The sequence below is a fragment of the Astatotilapia calliptera genome, chromosome 19, assembly GCF_964374335.1.
Source record: "Astatotilapia calliptera chromosome 19, fAstCal68.1, whole genome shotgun sequence".
Taxonomy (NCBI): domain Eukaryota; kingdom Metazoa; phylum Chordata; class Actinopteri; order Cichliformes; family Cichlidae; genus Astatotilapia; species Astatotilapia calliptera.
This window is the reverse complement of record NC_137440.1, coordinates 24,446,617-24,467,428: the sequence shown is the minus strand read 5'-3', so window position 1 is coordinate 24,467,428 and position 20,812 is coordinate 24,446,617. Positions and strand designations below refer to the sequence as shown.

General features: G+C 40.8%; 1 protein-coding gene across 4 annotated transcripts in view; it reads right to left on the bottom strand.

The window, feature by feature from the left end:
• Nucleotides 1-3,133: 3,133 nt before the first annotated feature.
• fermt2 (FERM domain containing kindlin 2) overlaps nucleotides 3,134-20,812 on the bottom strand; it is a 36,922-nt gene continuing 19,243 nt past the window's right edge. The window contains exons 4-17 of one of the 4 annotated variants that reach the window (XM_026151090.2): nucleotides 19,599-19,727; nucleotides 16,313-16,345; nucleotides 14,480-14,705; nucleotides 14,249-14,351; nucleotides 13,781-13,888; nucleotides 11,691-11,825; nucleotides 11,095-11,144; nucleotides 10,409-10,533; nucleotides 10,114-10,220; nucleotides 9,817-10,032; nucleotides 7,427-7,447; nucleotides 6,081-6,205; nucleotides 5,803-5,944; nucleotides 3,134-5,438 (exon numbers count right to left, since the gene is read on the bottom strand). In XM_026151090.2, the coding sequence (XP_026006875.1) occupies nucleotides 5,265-5,438; nucleotides 5,803-5,944; nucleotides 6,081-6,205; nucleotides 7,427-7,447; nucleotides 9,817-10,032; nucleotides 10,114-10,220; nucleotides 10,409-10,533; nucleotides 11,095-11,144; nucleotides 11,691-11,825; nucleotides 13,781-13,888; nucleotides 14,249-14,351; nucleotides 14,480-14,705; nucleotides 16,313-16,345; nucleotides 19,599-19,727 (1,694 nt within the window). In that variant the 3' untranslated portion in view covers nucleotides 3,134-5,264. The remainder of the gene's footprint in view (nucleotides 5,439-5,802; nucleotides 5,945-6,080; nucleotides 6,206-7,426; nucleotides 7,448-9,816; nucleotides 10,033-10,113; nucleotides 10,221-10,408; nucleotides 10,534-11,094; nucleotides 11,145-11,690; nucleotides 11,826-13,780; nucleotides 13,889-14,248; nucleotides 14,352-14,479; nucleotides 14,706-16,312; nucleotides 16,346-19,598; nucleotides 19,728-20,812) is intronic. The other 3 variants (XM_026151091.2, XM_026151092.2, XM_026151093.2) reach the window with 3 other exon arrangements.

The following is a 20,812-nucleotide window of genomic DNA, read 5'->3' as shown; positions in this document are numbered from 1 at the left end:
CAGGGATTATAGTCATTTGTTGTTGATTTACAAACCTAAATAAATAAGGCGATTAATTATGCTTAAAACTTTTTAAAAATTAGGTTTTGACATGAGTTGAAACATAAGAAATATATTTGTTTGCTGCTGGAGAACAAAATGGAGAAGAATTTAGGAGAATGCCAAGATTGTTTCATCATAAATCCAATGGAAATCTACTCAAGTTTTTACTTCATTGTGGCTCTTGATGGTAAAAAAGGGTAACTAAAACCATTAAGACACGGTGACTATAAAAGTCACAACAAAAAAAGCAAAATATTACAGTCAGGACCAATCCAAAATATTGGAGTACCAACCATTAGAACAGCATCGCCATCCCGAAAATCAGTTTTCGCTCTCATTATATTTACCGCTAGTAGTTGAATCGCCACACATTTTCCCCTGAAAATGACATTTTAACAGCAGGTGCCAGGAGTTTGAGGAAGATAATAAAAATATTGATCTAGATAAAAACTGGTTTGAAAAGCAAAAAAAAAAAAATCTGCACATCTGCCGGCATCGCTCACATTATCTGTGGCACACTGCTCACTGCAGGCAAAGAGGGTAAATGTCAGAAAGGGTTTCCTAGAGAGAGAGAGAGCTCCATGACATTAACAATGACTTTAACTGGCTGTGAACTACAGGAAAGCGGAGCAGAACTTCCTTGTAATTGAATTATACAGCCAGGAAGCTGCTGCATTGAATGACAACAGGTGCTACTTTGCTCTCTGTATTGTGCTGCTTCTTTTATGTGTTTACTTCCTGCAAAATGCAAAAAAATGTTTGTGAGAAGCATATAGTCTATAAATGTCACCTTTAGGTCTCCTGCAACATATTCTTCTCTCACATCAAGGCAGTCTAGATGTTCAAAGAACTCCACGTCATTGGCTGGAGCCGTTATTGTGACGTCTTTACTTCCAGTGCACGCTTTGAACACAATAGGGCAAGATCCCACTGGAGTATAGGCTATATAACATCAGAGAGCTTTAGAAGAATAGCCACATTTATGCTTCCATATCTAGATCCAGTTGCCAAATGAAACTTGATTTGTTGACCGCATCAAATGGTTTCTTGGAAGTTATCGCTGCCCAACTTTCCAGTTTAACTGTTGGATTGTGACACATTTTTCAGCAAGAACAAGATGTTCTTGGAGGATTTATTATTCCCACTGTCATGCTGCACACCTCATCTGATCGCACAAATGACCGCAGGGCTGTTAAAATACACTGTAAGATTATTAAATGAAATGTGGGAGGATAGGAGTTGAGGACTCAACGCCAATGCTGGAGAGTCTTCTTCTTCTTTTTTTTAAAGGGATCATTAAAGCTGAAATCTCAGCAACCAGAGAAAAAAAATTTACGGTACTTTTTGTGAAACACATTTTTAAGGTTTCCAAGACTAAACTTCAGATGTACAACCTTCTCTATATTTTTTAACATAAGCATTGGCAGTGAGTCTATGGCCCAAAGTTTTCCACATACAAAAGTTAGTTATGGAGTTCCACAGGGTTCTATAGTAGGGCCAGTATTTTTCAACAATTAACTTTTAAAAAAAAGAATATATTCATAATGATCACTGGATTTTTAAAGCAGTTTTTAATTACCACACCTAATTCTAATCATAAAATCATAATTTCATCCAACCCTGTGCTCACAGTCCCTGTCATCTTTACAGTCTCCATCAAATATCATGGTAGGAGCTCCCTGTTTAATACCTCCATCGCCCAGCATCTCTGCAGGTGACAGACATACACCGTACCCACTATAGAGGAATGGGCAAAAGCTTGCAAATAGGCAGACTGTCTGCAGTCGTTCTCTGATCTAATCTCCTCCACAATCTGGCATTTGGCTTCTGCTGGGATGCCAGGTATACCATTCAGATGTAGGCAAAAGCAGCTCTTTTTGGTTAAGAATGCACCCAGCACTGGACTGCAGGAGAAACATGGGCAGTACAGATGGCTGTAGACTGCCCTCTGGTGGAGAAATATAATCAGTACACTTGTATATGACGCTGCAACTCAAGTAGTGTTTGTTGGGTATATTATTCGGCAACTGGAAATTGTATCCTCATCACAAGGTTCAGTTTTTGTTTATGTTTCAATGGGAAACTCCGTAAGTATAATCTTTCTCAACTTCACTTAATGTATAAAAGCTTCTTTGTCTTGCAGTCTCAGCTGACTGTTCTGTCTAGTAGCTGGTGTTTTGCGCCTCTGGTATTCTTGCCAATCCCCGCTCATGTATTGACCCATGTGCCTGTTCATCTTAGCCGATATGATGCCTGACATGTACTACATTCCATGTAGTACTGAGGCAGGTTATTGGTCGGTAGTTGGATGGGACCGGTCCCTTCTTGGGGTCCTTGGGGATCAGGACCGTCCGACCTTCGGTTAGCCATTCCGGGTATCTCTCGTCAACTAGCAGCTGGTTCATTTGTGCTGCCAGACGCTCGTGGAGTGCAGTCAGCTTCTTCAGCCAATAGGCGTGAACTATGTCGGGGCCTGGTTCATGCTCTTCATACTAGAGACCCTTGCTTGGATGTCTGCCACCGTGATGGTTACTGGACCCTGTTCAGGGGGAGGAGGTTGCTATGGTCTGCCCTCAGATCCACTTGCCAACTTCTAGCCAAGCATCTCACTGCTGCCGTATTGTAGATCAGTCTCGGTAAGCGTGGCTGTAGATATCATCCGTAGTGCTGCATTAACATTATCGAGCAGACCTTCTGAGGCCACTTCTGCTACACTGCAGTAGTGATGTCGCGGTGGGAAAGCTCCACTTTACACAGTCTGCATTTGTTTACTGTGAAATGTTTTCACTTTTTAAAAAACCTGTTTCCATTTCCGTCCTTCTTCGTTTTGCCGTTCGCGCTAGTTTCTTCTTTGTAGTATTGAGTGCAGTCTTAGCAGAATATAGCTTACTGCAGTGTACTGCAAGTACAAGAAACACACTTGTGGGTTGTTTTTTGTTTTTGTTTTTTTAGAATAGGACGTGTGGACAATAAAATTCCGCGTCGTCGATTATAACGACGAATTGTTGCAGCCTTAATGTCATATTTTACTTTTGTGCAAATGTTATATTGTAATGGCAAATTATGTCAAATCAAGGACAGATACAGGTAATTAAATAAAAATTATTTTATTCATTTTTTTTAAATAAATGCATTTTTACAGTCAGAAAACAGAACAGCAGGACATGCACTGCTACTCTTGACACTGAAGGCAAACAAAAAGTCAGAGAAATTAAAAATTAACAGAACAGTTTTCGCTTACCTCTGTTCTTTTTTTCTTTTTTTTTTGCTGATTTGTCTCTCCTTCATATGGACATTATTTAATTGCACACTTCAATTGTGTCAAATACCAGACAAATAGTAAGTAGTGAAGTAACCTAAAATGGCATAGAGTCAAACTTGCAGCAAAAAAAGCACATCAATGACAATGTCAGTTCTTTTTTTAAATGAGCTAAAAATGACAGAGCTACAAATGGAAATGTAGAAGAGAAAGCAGAAATGGGGGGAGACAGGGCACAGTGAAAAAGGCTTGTGTATCTGTATTTTAGAAAAATATATATACTCAACAGAACTTCTTAACCAAACCTGGAGTTTGAGACTAGTGTTATCTTCATATATATTCACATATATCTTCATCTGAAACTCAGTAAGACTACAACATGAGCAGGCACATTTACTACACGTGTTGACAGATGGCTTACCTGCAAACCCCCAAAATGCAGAAAAACAAAACAAAACTGTACAATTCTATAAAAATGTTTGTGTTTTTTTTACATTAGTTACAAAAAAAATACTTCATTTACTGATCCTTCATACTGAGGACAGAACAAAAAAAGTTTGCATATTTATTTTTTAAACTCTGTGACCTTTTGCTGGTGTGTACTGATAATAACGATAACAACAACAACAATAATAATAATAGTAATAATACTATATGGTGTGACAAACAAAACAGCGTTAATGTAAAAGCCAGTACAAGGGATATGTGATAATGTCCCTCCTGTTATGTAGTGTACATGCACTACGCTATGAGACATCAGTGGTTTCAGATCTGAGGATGCCGTTCAAAGCTGACCTAAAACTGTGGTCAGAAAAAGAGCCATAAACAGATGTGTTAATGCTCTCTGGCATAAAATCTGTGCACTTTAAGCTTTGTCTAAACAGAAGACTGCTTACAGTTTGGAAAATATAAAAAGACATCATGTTTTAAAGGCATGTTAATTACCTTAGTTGAACATTCTAACTGAAAATTTTTACACCTTACTTTAAAAAAAAACTAGTAGGCGGTTGTAGTCAGCGCTACACTCTATCAACATTTCTGCAGCAAGGACATTTACATCAGCCGGAAACCAGATAACTCAAACCCACTTGATGCTCATGCTGTTGCACTGAACTGTAGTGTGCTCTCATTTTTAGCGGTCTATTAAATACAGAGTACATCTCACAATGTCAAACCTGTCAGCTAAAACATAATCAACAGAGAGACTCAACAGGAAGGACACAAGTTGTGAGGCAACGACAGAAATCAGAAGCAAAAAAATAAACGGAAAGTTCAGGACAGCTTATTCATAAACAGGACTATATACTGCACAAGTGCACTTACACGTGACTTCAAAGAAAAACCTTTCACAGAGTGGACAGGATGGACATGCAGATCTGATCGACTGACCTCTGCTGTTATAGATACTCTTGATAACCACCTTTTAGGATGAGTAACTGTAGGTCCCTGAGGCACTACAATTACATTTTTATCTACGTTGTTATGTCAGCCTCTTTAGTCCAGTTCCAAAAGAGAGAGAAAAAAGGAAAGTGAAAAAGAATAAGTGGGGAAAAAAGATTCTTTGGGATTTATTCTGATGTTTGAATGGTGTTAAAGGGTCGTCATGGACGTAAGTTGGTGGCCAGTCCAGGAGGAGAGGAGACAGGTGGTTGTAGGACAACAGACAAACTTAGCTTTCTGCTCAACCACTGGAGTTCATCTGAACTGCATCCACCACAATATTAGTGTTGCAACAAATGACCTTGTCAGCATTAATGCAAAAAAACCTCCAAAAAACTATGACCTTAAAAATAGCGTCAACCATGGCAATAGTCATGCTGCTCTGGGCTTTTCAGCGCAGACCTAAACAATTAAAAAGAAAAAGTAAAATAAATTCATATATTGAGGTTTCCCCCCGACCTCCAGCCACTCCCCCTCCTGGCCCCTGACCTACAATCATTGAACCCTGGCAGCCTGGAACAGCTCAGACCCAGCCGCTTGTCAGCTTATAGAACATTTCCTCATCTAGAGACTCATTCTGGTCCTTGGCACGCGTGGACAGGAAGATGTAGCCACCAATGAACTCGTGGACCACCTTACAGTCCACTTCGGCGCAGATGAATGAAAGACTGGGCTCGTCTGCAAATTCCACAGTCACCTGTGCACACAGAGCACGTCACATCAGTCACATCAGTCGTTTTTTGGCTGACATAGTCGTTTTATATGTGTGATCAGCTAAGCTAACATCACAACAAGCAATGCAAAGAACTTTCACTGTTGACTTCCACCCTTTTTACTAGATTAATAGATCAACAAATTCAAGTCATTCACTTGATTATCAAACACAATTAAACAAACCAGCAAAATAAATCCAAGAAGGTTAAAAGGAAGCTAAATTTGCCTCTTCTGTTTTATAACACTGTGTTAATTTTGTATCTGATCGAATCAGTGTGCCTGTCATGTTCCAATAATGTTTTTAAGAAGGTAATACTAAAGGTAAAGCAGTTATGTGGGTTTCCTACCATCTTGATCTCCCAGTTGACGTTCCACTGTTTCATGTTACTAAAGCGCCATGTCTTGATGGCATCTCCGGTGCTGGCGTCCATCCGGATCAAACGATTATAAGTGATACCGATCAGCTCCTCCCGCTTTCCACCCTGGAACCTGCAAAGAAGAAAAGAGTTAGAATCTATTGTGGAATGAAAGTGTGTTGATACAATGACTAAATATGTGACTGTCAGTATGTATGATGAGTTTTTTTGGATGAAGACACATCTTTAGTCAGTTGTTACAAACATACTTTGCAAGGAAATGAGTGATCCCAAACTCAGGAAGGGACTGCCATGCCTGGATAAAGCGCATCTTGGCCTCAATGAGACTCATTTGGGCCACATTCTGGTGGGCTTCAAGAATCCGGGCTGAAATCTGACAGAAACAAAACCGCACTCATTACACACATGACTTTTTTTTTTTTTTATGTATTTTTTATTTACTCCCACCATTTAAAGTATTCACGAACATACACACTAATGACTGTAAACAAATGCATCCCACACACCACACTCTAACAACCCAATGCACCAATTTAACACACGCTTAAAGTGTAAACAAGCTGTGGTTAACCCCATAAAGCTTTCAGAGCAGGGTGTCAATAACCAGTGAACGTTCACAGTGAATGTCTACTACGTACAGCTAGAAAACAATTATGAATCCGAGTCTGCTTTAGAACCCAGACTGAGGTTAATGAGCCAACTTAAGGAAGCTTTCAGGGTGAACTGTGTGAATTGGCATACATGTATTCACACATGTGTGCCTCCCTCCAGTGGTGCTACATGATTCTTAAGGCTGTAACCTAAACCTTACCATGAGCACAGGAGCAGAAAGTCAAAATGACCACATAGCCCAAAACAAGGATTCTACCATTTCTGTCAGTACACTTAGAGAATGAGTAGTAAACTCCCCTAAAGATAAGTAATCCATCATGGACTGATCATTTTATACATTAAAAAGGTTACAGTGAAGCTGCCTGAACATCACAGCTTCTCTAATGCACTTGAAAAGCTTTAGTGGTCTCTGCCGGACTGCATTACAATAAAATACGTAAATTAGATTTACCGTGATGGATCACTTATCTTCAGCAGTCTGGGCTCTGCTTTACATATATTAGAAATACATGAACTAAAATAAGCATCTAACTAAAGGCTAAACATATTATTAAAAAAAAAGAAAGAATAAAATACATTAAACTATTCATCAGTCTAAAAACATTTTCACAAGGGTCTGCTCTATTACATCAGTGAGGCTAACGTTAAATGCTGCATATGGACTGTGTGTTAAATGAGCTAAAACATGCAAAAGACCTGCATGGTCCATTTGTTTCACTCAGTCTGTATATTTATAGCCCCACACCACACAGATGCTCACTTGATACAATTATGTGTTACTTTCTTATCTTGTACACCCCAAAGAACACTGTTAGAGTTAATAACAAGTGACATACAGAAACTATACCATCTACTATGGCGGCCACTATGACTTGCTATAGTTATTGTTAGGTTTGATAACCCAGATACATAAATTGTTCAGAGTTCAAACAATCATGCAAGTATCTAAAGCTTAAAACAGCAGCCAGTGGACACAACTTACCAAGTCCCTGATATAGCCTGGCTGAGGAGGAGAGGTAGGTATGGGAAGATAGATGGGAATGAAGGAGATGCATACAGATAGAAGGAATACAACGTTTGGACAAAGAGAAGAAGACAGTAAGATCACTGTTGAGAGAGGAAAGATTAAAAAAAACAACAACAACAATGCAGGACATGACTGTAATAACAGAAAGCGGGGAGGAAGGCTGTGGAGCTAAAGGGGCATGCAGCGTTCAGCCAGGAGGAGGAAAGTACAGCTGCAATCAAGGAAATCACACATTTTCACATAAAGGAAGTGGGCAGTGTAACTGCAGATTTTAGGTCAGATCATGCCTGCCTGTTCTTTGTAAACACAATGAGCCATTAAAAAAAACAAACCAAAAAACCCTGAAGTCAGTTTCTATGTAATATCTTTGTCAGCCACAAGATGGCGATGTGTGACAGCAGCAGTGAAAGGTGTTGGGCTTCTCCAAGCTGCAGGTCTTTATTTTCTGTTTAAAATAAACCCATTTATCCAGAAACCACCCTGACTCACGTAATCACAAAACTCCTGTGTGCGTGTATCTGGCTGGAGATGCAGCACAGAAGTCTACTCTGACAAATCTTGCAACAGGAAGTCCAGTTTAAGGGAGGTGGGGAGGGGCTGCAGCTGGCCAAAGAGTTAATGGGCTTATCCCAGACAGTTTTCCCGCGCAACATTCCCAAGCATGGCTCATTTCCGGATGTCCCACGCCCACTACATATGTGTGTGTGTGTGTGTGTGTGTGTGTGTGTGTGTGTGTGTGTGTGTGTGTGTGTGTGTGTGTGTGTGTGTGAGAACAAGGGACTGTACACCATTACGCTTTAATGTTATGCCCAGGGAGATCATCTATTAGACTGTGTTTGAGTGCGAGACTGGATCTGTGCCAGAAAGGACCACAGACAGACACACATCCTGTGCTATTACTACTAATACTCAAAAAACAAAAAGGGGAAAAAAAACCTTCCTATTTAAGCTAGCCCCAGTTCCATGCAATTATTTTGCTACAGAGTGTTTCTTTTCTGTAACCCCCCCCCCAACAAAAAAAAACCCCTTATCTATTTCTACACCCCTTTTTTGTCACTGGCCACAACTGCAGCTCTGATTAAGTTATACAGCAAGCATGTAAGAAAAATGTAAAGAACTCTAAAATAGTGCAGGAAAAGATGAGCCAAAGTGAGCTAGGACTCTTCTCTGTCTCTCAGTGACATCAGGTAAACTGTAGGTTGGGCAGTGACACACATTTATGGCATTTTTACCTGACACTAAATCAACTCTTTGATTTTATTTTTTTTATCAGTAGGTTTTGTTATAGATGTGGAAGTAATTTCATGTGGGTGACCCCAAATATATTTAAGGGATTTCCTGACTAAACTAAGAAGATAGCGAGTCAGGCTCAAATAGAAAGACAGAACTGAAACTTTAAATTTGAGCTGTTGTAATTTGGGATTAACTGCTGACTTTTAGTACTGCTGTGTGTTTGATCTCTTAACATGCACATTTCCTCTATGAAAGGAGCATTAAAGAGAAACACTGCTTTGTACTGTGGTAACCTATAGGAAGTTTGCAGCACAGACTAACAAAGTCTAACTTCTCCTAGAGTGTCAATAATTTCTATTTCAACTGCTTTTAATAACATTCCTGGTTTCCTATGGTTCAAACCTGCCTAGATCCTTTCCTGTTCTACATCCATTTTTACCCCTTTATTCCCTCATTTCTTTGAGCAATTTTTTTCCAGACATCAATGATACTTAAAGTTATGCTTCAGATAATATTTGAGTCGTCACCTGCTGTACCAGCAGCAGCTTCCCAACATCATTCTAGCCTCCTAGCACCACTGTATTTTCCTACTACGATAAGAACAAATCCAGATTGAGTGAATAAGCTACGAGAAGAGAACCCCCTCCCTCACCCATCCCTGACCATGGCAGCTGTGTACTCAGCTGTTCCAGGGTACACAAACACACAAATCTACATAACACTTGAGAACATTCATCGTTAATGATTAAATGTTACACCAGATTATAACGAGGTCCATAATAACGGGTTTTCTGATCCATTGCATCTGATATGTATCCATATGACTCTCTGCTCTTTAAGTCCTTTTTTCTACAATCACAGAGCTGAGAATGTGGTGGGTAGAAATGTAGAGAGGAGGAGTAGAGGAACAGGTATTTAAACAACTCAGATGTTAGGAGGACCCCACCTGGAATGAATCAGATGCTTTTCAACCTTTCAACCATGTAATCAGCTTTTCTAAAAACACACACTAGACTAGATGATAACCCTTTTTTTCCCCTTACCAAACATTTCTACCATTTTAACCTCCACATTGCTGTAAACAGATCCTAACCTGGACTACAATGGCTTACCTGTTTGTTCTTGTACTTCTTCAGGTAGCGCGGAGACACCAGGCATTCTGGGTTGATATCAGTAGCAACTGGTTCAATGGGTAGGTCAGGGTTCATGTGCTGCATCTTAAGGAAGGACAGAATGTTCTGGACCTCCAGGTTGTATGAGCTATCCGCCATGGTCTTCCCCTTGGAGGCCAAGCGGCATGCAGCCATCCAGTGGGCGTACTGTTTCTCCTGGAGATGAAAAGTCATAATTAACCAACTCTAAAAAGGAATAAGACAGCGCATTAAAGGGTGCACCAACTTCAGCCTCACCGTGTCACACCGAAGCCAGATCTCATTCATGCCATCAGCCACAGGGATTAGCAACTTGATGTTGAATTTCTGACCAGAGATGTTAACATCTGGCGTTACCTCACAGCCTACAAATAGAAAAGCATGGTGCAGGCAGGAAAAAGAGGTCAAGTGTCAGAGCCTGTTCTTTAGACATGCAACCTCAGATTTTTTTTATTTGCAGGGAAAAAATAAATGGGCATGACATTGAGGGTTTTTTTTTGTGTGTGTGTGTGTGTGTGTGTGTACTCTTATGCAACTAGGGATGTCTCTGCACCTCTAAGATTCATTTGATGGGAAGGTGTCCCATGTGCCTCCTCTTTACTCTTGTAACAGGAAATTGTGATATCCTTGAATGTGCACCAGTACTGCTTGTAGCCCTTCAACGTCAGTTTCTTGGGTCTAGAGAGAAAAAAAGCGGAAGACATGTCAGAGTTCAGGTGGGAGAAAAAAAGAAAAAAGGAAAAAACAACCATTTTCTTTATTGGTGGTGAGGAGGAACAGCGGGGGAGGGGAGATCATAAGTACAAAGGAGGGGGAGGAAAAGAAGTAGAGCTTCTCAAGTGCAAAGTCAGCGAGATGAATAGGAAAGAAGCCAGCACTGTGGAAAACCATTAAAAGAGGAAATGCCTCTTGATATCATACCCCCCATTTTATGAGACAACCACCCAAGGGGCCACCTGCCTGTCAGCAAAAGCTTCAAGCCAAAAATGAATATGATTCGAAAGCTTGGTCCAACTATAATCACTCTAGATTTTTTGCCAAAGAATATTTGCAGGCTGAGCTTTCAGGTTGCCTTTTAAGCTCATAAAAAAATAGAAAAACAGGCTTACTTGGCCAGAGAATGGTCCCGCCATAGTCAACAGCTTTTGGATAAAATGTAATCTTGCATAGACTAACATGCAGTGTTTAGTGGTTTTGCTAATAGTAAAGGTGCATTTAACCTCATGGCACTGGACTTACTTGAAGACTTTAACATAGTCTGCTAGCTCAGGAATAGATGTGATGTCACCCTAGGAGAAAGGGGAACGCTATTGTTAAAATAAGCCTGGAACACTTTAACATACATACATATATGTGAATAAAAGGAAAGAAAAAAAGGGAAAGGATTAAACACAAAACAATGACCTCACACTTGACTTTGTACATTTTCAATGTCATTGCTCAGCACAGTAAGCTGGCTTCTTATGTAATATCTCAGAGGTCAGTTTCCTCTGATAAGCTAAATACATGTTTCAAGAAGTTGTTGTAACAGTAGAGACATATTTTCAGTGGGGCCTTAGAACCCCCAGCTCTTTGTTAGATGCAGAGCTTTTGAATAACTGTGAAATTTTGCACTTCCAGCAAACTGTAGTGCATTGCATTGTCTTTGTGCGTTTCCTGTCATGTTTATGAGTGCTGATGAAAGGAGACTTCGTCACAAGTAGAAACAAAAGCACCTAACTGATGCCAAGATTTCACAATTGGGAAAAACAAATTCACATAATGACGCCCATTTGGACAAAAAGGATGCAGGCAAGCCCACTGCACACTCAAGCACCAGTGGTTTTGTCTCATACCAGTGTGTTGGAAGTCTTCCCTCCCTCCAAGGTAATCTCCAGATCTGACAGGGCTGCATCCACTTCATCCACCTCCTTCTCACTATTATTCATGTGGTTGTCTGATGACATGATTGACAGCTTGTTGATGTGGTACTGAGAATGAAACAAAGAGCGATGCTCTGGTTAAAAGCATGAAACCTGCAATCTATTACTAAAGTGTCCATTCCCTTAAAGCTTCCAGGTCTAAAATAAAACACTTGAGACACGGGGATTTAAAGAAAGTGTGAGGTGGAGATAGACTGTTAGCAGCTTGTTATCTGTTGCACCAACATGGTCAACAGTATTGCTTTTTTCTATAAAGTTTTGCTGTGTGCTACCGGTGCATAAACGCTCCAGCTACATCTTATAAAAAGGAAAAACAATCTGTGATAATTGCCATATAAATACTTTAAGATGTGATGGCATTTGTGTTAGCAAGTGCTGCCAGCATACACCACTGAGTTTACCAGCTATGCCGTTTTTTTTGGAAGAAGCTGAAGATAAAGAAAGTTGTCTAAAGAAGAGAAGTGTGCTAAAGTTACTGGTAAAGATTCACTGAGGTCAGGCTGTTATAGGCAATGAAATTGTTTTTACCAAGTGTATACTGAATGTAGGACTGGTGCAAGACTGTAGTAAGAGATTGTTCTCTATTACAAACCCCCCACAAACAAACCCATCAGTGAGTCACAGATACCAAATTTAGCTTGTAGATAAATGGTATTTATAATGTCACCCCATCAGCAACCCCCACCAATATATGAATGAACAGCTGTCAAGAAAGTGAGCGATACAGTGCAGCGTTTGATAGAGATTTAGCTGATTTAGCTAGGATTTAGCTGGCTAAGGCTTCATATTGTAGGACAAAGAGCTTGCCATGATGTCCAATCCTCTGGCTCATCTTTAAAAAATGCAACTCTGTGAAGGAGTGTTTCCCATTTTTCTGTTTGTTTGTGTGATCATCAGAGTTACTTCTTTATCTGCTGAAGTACTGACTACAACCTGTGTCCCAAGTCCATGACTATGAGGTCAATCACTAATCTTGACCACTGATTACCTCATATTTGAGAACTACCATAGTGATACATCCGGGTGACAGCATGCTAAGTCCAGCCAGCTGCATACCAGAGTTGGACAATCATTGCTCTTTATTTAGACCTTAGTATCTGTCAACAGTGAAACCTAAGCTAAAAGCCAAGACTGAAACGCAGTAGTAGCTACTAAAGTGCTAAAAGATAGGCAGCAACAGTCTACCTACCGGCCCAAACACCCAACTTAGATTAGCATCTCTCCCAGTGCAGTGTAAGAAGAAACCAGTGAAGTGTAATTACAACTGGTCAGACGAAACAAACCTAACACCTCAGAGTGAAAGAGTGGGAAAAGGAATGTGAACAGGTCTACAAGACCTTGTCTTTCTGGGGTGGGTGGTCTGAGGTATGGGGTCCTGTGCTCCAAGATGCCCTATAATTACCCTCAGGGTGAAGACAGGGTGGCGTCCTCAGGTCTTGGCACCCACAGTTTATGGGGGTCAGAAATAGAAGGAACACCACCCCAATGGTACATGAGGAAACCTAGGGGTGTAAAAGAGCTTCAAATCTGTACATCACTCCCATTCGAGCCAATATCCATTCTAGCGACTGTCATTTCTACTGATCTACTTTGAACTTGTCTCAAAACCCAATAATCCAATGCCACCAGTGCCTTTAAAGTCCACCCAGACCAAAATTGTGTTTCTGTTTTACCGAGAGTCACGTAATAATTCTTGGGTTCAAACTGTTTGACGAGTACACTTCTGTAATAAGAACCTCTCTTTAAATCTAAAAGCCTATTTACTTTGTTATTAGTATGAACTAAATAGGAAACAATACACAATAATCAAGATTTAGCCTGCATGCTGCAACAGGGCTTTCAGCATTACAGCTTCACTCTGAGCTGCAATCCTATCCAATTCATTACCTTGAAGCTGAGAAGAAAGCGTGCCTTCCACCCAATAAAAAAAGGTCAGCGTTTCTTTAAATTTCATACCTTGCCAACTTAAACTGTATCAGTACGCAAACACTCAACCTTCTTACCTGGAGGGCAGCAAACATCATCATTTCCTCCTCTGTGCATTCAATTTCCTCCAGGAGAATGGCCCACTTGGCCTGTTCATAGAGCTGGTTCACTCGAATGGCATCATACTGTGGGCACATCAAACCATATTATTGAGCAAACTGGACAACTTTGAATACAGTGATGTCAAAGGTAAAGGTTGTATGAGATTAATGATACAAAAGTATCAAATAACTAGTCTTTCAAACGCCCCATTCAGGTCATCGGTACCAGATATAGAACGTAAGCTCTACAGGCCAGTGTTAAACAAATATTTTTACCCAAATCATGGCAACTAATGGCTGGATGTATCCCTGCTTACTTTATGATTATAATAACTTATATCTGGTGCTTTTAGGTTATGATGATACAGAGCTATTCGGCATGGCAGGGTCTCAATAATTATCTCAACTGACTACAATGTGCTGTGTTTTTTCTGTATGATTTACCTTTGGATTGAGGTCAAAGAAGCTGTGATATTTAAACCTCAGCAGCAGCACCTCATTCTCCTTTACATCCTGCTCCATGAGAGACCTGGACGAGTCCAGCCACCTGTACAAACAGGGATTACAGCTAATTAGAATATGTTATTTTTTCACACAACATGAAAGCAGTCTCTTGTAAATGTTGTCTGTTAACGACCTTTTTTTAACTAAACCACTAGGCAAAGTTTAACTCACCCCTGATTGATTTTGGCTTTGTCCAGCAGGGACTGGGGCTTGTACAGTTTGACCAGAATGTCTGGTGAGGAGATTGGCTGGCTCACAGCAAGGATGCTGGGATTGCCCTCTGACAGGGGACTGTCTCCGAACCAGGCGGAAGTTGGTGACAAAGGGCTGCCGTCCCTTGAGTCATAGGTGGGGGTCATGGTCTTACTGTATAAGCCTGGACTAGAGTAGATGCTCCCTGAAAAAAGATAACCATCAGTTACCGTATTCCCTTGCGGAGCCAGAAATACAAACCTAACACAAAAAACTTCCAAATACTGACACTCACAATCAAGTTAAGTACACATAAGTCACTAACACAGCATTGAGGGGGAAGAGTGAAGACTTCTCAGCACACGCAAATGCAGCCTAGCCTGACCAGTTAGTGGTCAAAAACACCATGTGACTACCAGCACAAACTTTGCAGATGAGTGACTTCAACACCACCCTCCTGCTGATGGTGGGGTAGATGTTGATCAGCATGCAGGTGATGCACAACATGATCAGGTTTACCCATTTACTTACAGACCAAAAGAAAAACCAGCAGGAATGCACTGCACACAGCAAACTACAGCACAATTTACCCACGAGAAAGAGAGAGAGTACAAAAATATTGGAGGAGAATACATTGAATATCTTTTAAACATGTTAAAGGAATATAACTAAATAAAAAAAAACCTTTGATAAACTAAGTGTCTAAGCAACTTAAATGCTGAGTTATATGTATATTTGGTCTGCAGTGTTTTAATTTGGGAGTCTGGCTACAAACAAAAGCCCCCAAAGTGAAGTTATTTGCATTTCCTGTTAGTCCAAGTTCCAAAGTATTTTCATTCCCCTCCATTCCAACTCTCCCTCTGTAGGGTCAAGCAACACTGGCTAAACCATTAAACCCCTTCTGAAATGAGGAAGTGGGCTTGGTTTCTGTATGTGAGTGTGCATGTGGATGTTTATGTTTGCAAACTGAGGTCATGAGAACATGTTGCTGGCTATGGCCTCCCCTTCCTTGTGGGGGAGGGTGATCAGTGGTTCTTTCAAGGTTTTCCTCCCAATGCAAAGTTCATCAGGTCAAGAAGACTTATCCTATCACCCGTAGGGTCCCCTGGGGAATGCCAAATATCTAGGGAAAGTGTGTATAAATTGAAAGCTGGAGTTCCATTAATAACACAAAGGAGCCTCCTCCATCCTGTTTATTGAATCTCAAATGCTGGTGCAAAAACAAAGAATGCTAACATGACTTTACTCCCTAATACTCCCACACTAGTGATTCATAGAGGGCTTAGATGGAAGGAGCAGGACCACCATCAGCTGTTGAGACTACAAGTAAACCATGGGATGGTGGTCAATAAATGAACTGTCATGGATTTGGTTTTTACAGCGCTCCTGTGTGGGCTGCTATTTGAAGCATGCAGATAGGATTATAAGCATGTGATTTTAATTCTGAACACAAGTTTATGGGTAAAAACACAAATGTCCTACATATAACTTGCCCGATAACAACCATCTCATATCTGCATACTCAAGCAAGTGATTGGCTATCCTGCAGGCACAGTGAGCAGGCCCCTGGAGTAGCTTTAAGAAAAGTGAGCAATGAGCTAATTGCTAAAAGGGCGCAAAGCCTTTGTCATGACACCACCCGAATCAGCTGACTTCCTTAGGAGGACCAGTCAGGTGACTCGGTTGCTAGTCTCAAATGCTACATATGTCATGTGACCTTAACACACCAGCTGTGGGGTGTAGAGAGGAATAAGGAGGCAATGCTGAGGAAGCAGTGCTGAAAAGAAAGGACAGAGGAAGGGGAAAGCTTACCTTTCACAGGTCCGATGTATATTATCTCAGAGGCTAGGATGAAAAGAGAAAGAGTAAGAAAAAGAAAGACAGGAAAATGTAGAGGGAAGGAAACGGGTAGAAATCAACTCAAGTGGACAGATTTAAGACAGAAAACTCTACAGGCATAGAAGGAAACAGAGGAAAAAAGACAACAGTTGAGGAATACAAGAATGGGGTATATCTTTGGCATTTCCACAGACACTGCCAACTGCTAGCCTCAGAGTGGATGACTCAGTTTACCCTCTTCACAGAGGGAGATCGCCCTGGCATGACTAGTGAAGTTCTGCAGTTTCCATCCACCCATTCATAACCATCCAACGCAGCATGACTGATTGAAAACCCAGGCAAGGCGTTGGTCAGAATGACCCAGCCTTGCATGTATAAAGTGCAGCACATTTTTACAAAGTAAAGGCCGTTCGAGGTCTGTCATTCTCAACACTGACAAGACAGACGATTACAAACAGCGGGCATGCCAAGGCGTAGCCGCTCCACTGGGAGCAGCTGAACTGGCATCACAGGCAGCGTCGTGTCTATGTTCGTGTAACAACAACAGCTGAGGATGAGTAACATGGTTTTTCTACCAAAAATGACCAATTACGTGAGGCAGGTCAAATGAGTGTGGAGACATTTCCTAAATAGTAATTTTAAATATAGAGATTGAGGTTTTGGAAAAAGATTGCCAGTCTACAAGTGGAAATAAATGGTCATGTACCCATTATGGACTTGTTGTTTAGACAAACACCCATTTCATTTGCTTCTGAGATCAGTGTGGAGCTCACTGTACAGTACACATAGGCTATTTTGCATGTGTTTAGGTACTCTATAGGCACACATTTCTTGTATGTATTTCTTTTACCGTTCTCGGCAGTAATAAATCAGTTAAAAAGACATTGAGAAAAAGGCAAAATGATCTGTTTAAAGCTTGAGTATCTCCAAAACATTCAATCGGACTCAAATACTTCAGAAAAGTGTTAAAATAACTGTCGCGTTCTTATGAATGGTATTATAATCAAATGTGTTGTTTTATCAGCTTATTGAGAAAATATAATAATCGCATTTAAAAAGGTGGATTGTGAAAAGACTAATAAAACTGTTGCATATTAATTTCCTGTAGATTGAATAATTGGTTAACTAAGTATTGCAGTTCTAAATGTGATAAAGGTCGTTCTGTGGTACTGATTGCATCTTTTCAAAGCCTTGTGATTTCTATCAGGAGATCTGGGCCAAGAGGCCAGCCCTTCCTCACGAGGGGACGGAATAACATCTTACAACTTGGCCATAAAATGTACTTTGACTGTAGCATGTGATCTGCGATCTGATGTGTGTGTGTGCGCTCACACACACACACACACACACACACACACACACACACACACACACACACACACACACACACACACACACACACACACACACACACACACACACACTCTCACACAAGGAGACTGGTGACAGTAAACAGATTCTCCACATTCCTACTGAAACTCTGTTTCTCCTCACCACCTAATACTCTGACCACATTCACCCACTGGGAACAAAATGTATCTAAACCAAAGGCGTAGAGGAGTGTGTAGCACACCCCTTAAAATGTGGTGATGCAACTCTGGGCATGGTCGATGTGTTGGGAAGTAACTGCTTTTTGCAGTTTCAATCACTCATTACGTTTAAATATATGAGTGAATAAATACACCGTTCACTCTGATCCACATAGGTTTGTAATGATACTAGAATTTTAAACTTGATACAAAGTAATGCTCAATAGCATTCTTAGTACCATGGGAGGAAAATAAAATAAGACACATGACTCTTTTCTACAAGATAAGAACTAAACCAACAATAACATCAATGTTATTTTATATATTTAACAATATCTTATATCATATTAAGCAGTGCAAAATTTGAGGTTGTCTGATGTAGTGCTGTGCATCTGGTGAGTTGGCACCATCCTTTCATTGTTGATCAAATCGTACTGTTAGGGGGTAGAGCAACACACTTTTTAGACACAAATAATTGTGCTACTCTAACACAATTTACACAGCCTATTAATGTCGGGCAGGTACTGATAACGATTCCTGCCTAGTTCCACCATTAGCATCATCATTAGCACCTTAATGATAACTTAACAGCAGGCTAATGTAGCTACCAGGTAAATGCTAATAGTTAAACAGCAAACTTTTATGAGTCCAGTAGCCAGGTTAATGTTTCTGATAACCGTTTAAAATGTCTTGAAATTCCTTGAAGTGTTGTCCAGTGTTGAACTTACTGTTCATGTGTTCAACTAGTGAGGGGAGGGGCTGTGTGCCTGCCTATCTGCAGCAGTGCTTTTTGAAGGTCTGTGTCAACTAGAGGAGGCAAAGACAGCACTGCCGGGTTGAGTATCTAATCTGAGAGCCATTTTTAGTATCAAATAGTATCCGAGTATCAATTTTTTTGACAACCCTAGATCCAAATCTGTATTTCAGGAGAATTTGTTTTTCACAATGAGTGTTCAGGCTGCTATCCCTGCAACTGGTGAGTCTATATAGTCATTCAGTGCACACAGAGCTGACTCTGCAGAGCAGAAAAGACTAATCGCACAAAGAGTCTCATTCACCCTGTCTGATGGTGTTAGCAGTTCTGCTTAATGCTAACTCTGTGACAGCAGTCTGTTTTGTTCTGCTCCTCCCTGCTCAGATGGTTGTAAGTCTCCCATCAGGAGGGAGGAGGGTCAGTATGACTGCACTCCTGTAGCCTGGTTTGGGTTTAAAATGGCAGCGTGACCAACTATGTGTGGAATCTCAGCCATTTTTAGTCCTCCCTGCCAAGGAATTGAGAGCGAGGGCTGTAGATCCCATGCAGGCCTCAAACTCACACATTCATATTTGGTCACGAGAAGCAGGGCGCACCAAACTCGGGTCATCTTAGTGTTTTGGGTGGGTGTTTTTTTTTTTTTTTTTAAATCGCAAGTGCATGAAATACAAAAAAGAATCTAAGAAGCTTCATGGGGCCAGCACAACCTGCCATACAACCTGCTGTCCCAGGAAAATAGGAGCAATTGTTTTTCACAACAAAAGAAAGTGAAAATTCTTCCTGATTACCTAAAAACAGATCAGAATGTAAAAACCTAAATGGTTAGGTTTATACAAACTTTCAACTCATGGGTTGGGAATATGAACTCAAAAATACCCTGGCTTTATTCATCAAGAAATATTTTTGTTCCTAACAACTCCAAACTCAGTTGGAGTTCTTTAGGAAACATTGTTAACGAGCCATAGAAGCAGCTCACCTGATCCAGGTGTTAACATCGGACCCTCCAGTTCCAGATCATCTTCTTCTGTCTCCTCCAACTTTTTCTTCTTCTTTTTGGGATCACGGGGCTTGCGCAGTAGAGATAACTCCTCTGGGTGGCGGATATCTTTTGGGGAGAAACATTAAGAAGATCCATTCAATGTCACATAAGCATAAACCTTGACTAGCAACAAAGCCATTTGGACACAAAGACAGACAGGCTTGGATGTCATAGAGTCCCCAAAACCATACAGTAATTTGTGTTTTTTCAACTATAGGCTTGAAATAAAACCACATGACCTCAATGACTTTAAGCTGTATAGTAGGTGAAAATAGGGACACTAAACCAACCCAAATCTCAAAAAAAAAAAAAGGTGAGAGGCAGATGGGGGGGGGGGGGGGGGGGGGGGAAGAAGGACAAAAAAGCAAAGGGAAACAGATGCAGACAGCTGTGCACATAAAGGGTGGAATACTGTAAATCCCTTTTCTCAGGGCTCTAACAAATCTTGCTTTAACTTTAATCCCCAGCTGAGACTGAGCAGACATCCTCCATCGCCCTCCTACTCCTCTTCCTTAGACAATTCCTCCAACACACATTAATAACACAATTCAGCCGACATTGGAGAATAGTAAGGTAGCGTTACTTTTACCCCCCTGCCCGCCAAAAACCCTCCCAAAACTATTCACAACAAACAGGTAATAAAGATGAAATGAACCAAACTGTAACTGCATGTATGCAAATGGAAGAGAAGTGTGCAAGATCCAACTCGGACAGTAAGACACCCGCCATATTGAATATAATGACTAAAACAGAGCAGTCTTTATTCCCTGGCTTCTCGCTCTTTTCCCTCCTTCCCTTGGGCCTGGAGGCCAGGGAACCATCACTCAGCAGCAGCAGAAATGATGTTTTAGGATGGCTTGGGGCGGTTCTGATATAGGCGGTGAGACGGCCAGAATGTGTCAGGACTAGAATAGATGGAGCTCGGCTAGAAGCAACGCACATCTGGACCCACAGCTGGACTTGGTTTTCTCGAGGATTCCATATTAACTGACGAGCACGCAGATACTTGAGAGCAATATTTCATATTTTTATGTAATCAAGTGCATAGCTATCCATTTTCTCATATCTATTGAATCAAATCATTTTTTTCAAGTAACTGAAGAAGGTGTTGTGGAAAGCACAGGCAGAAGGGTTGAGAGAACGTCTTGGCT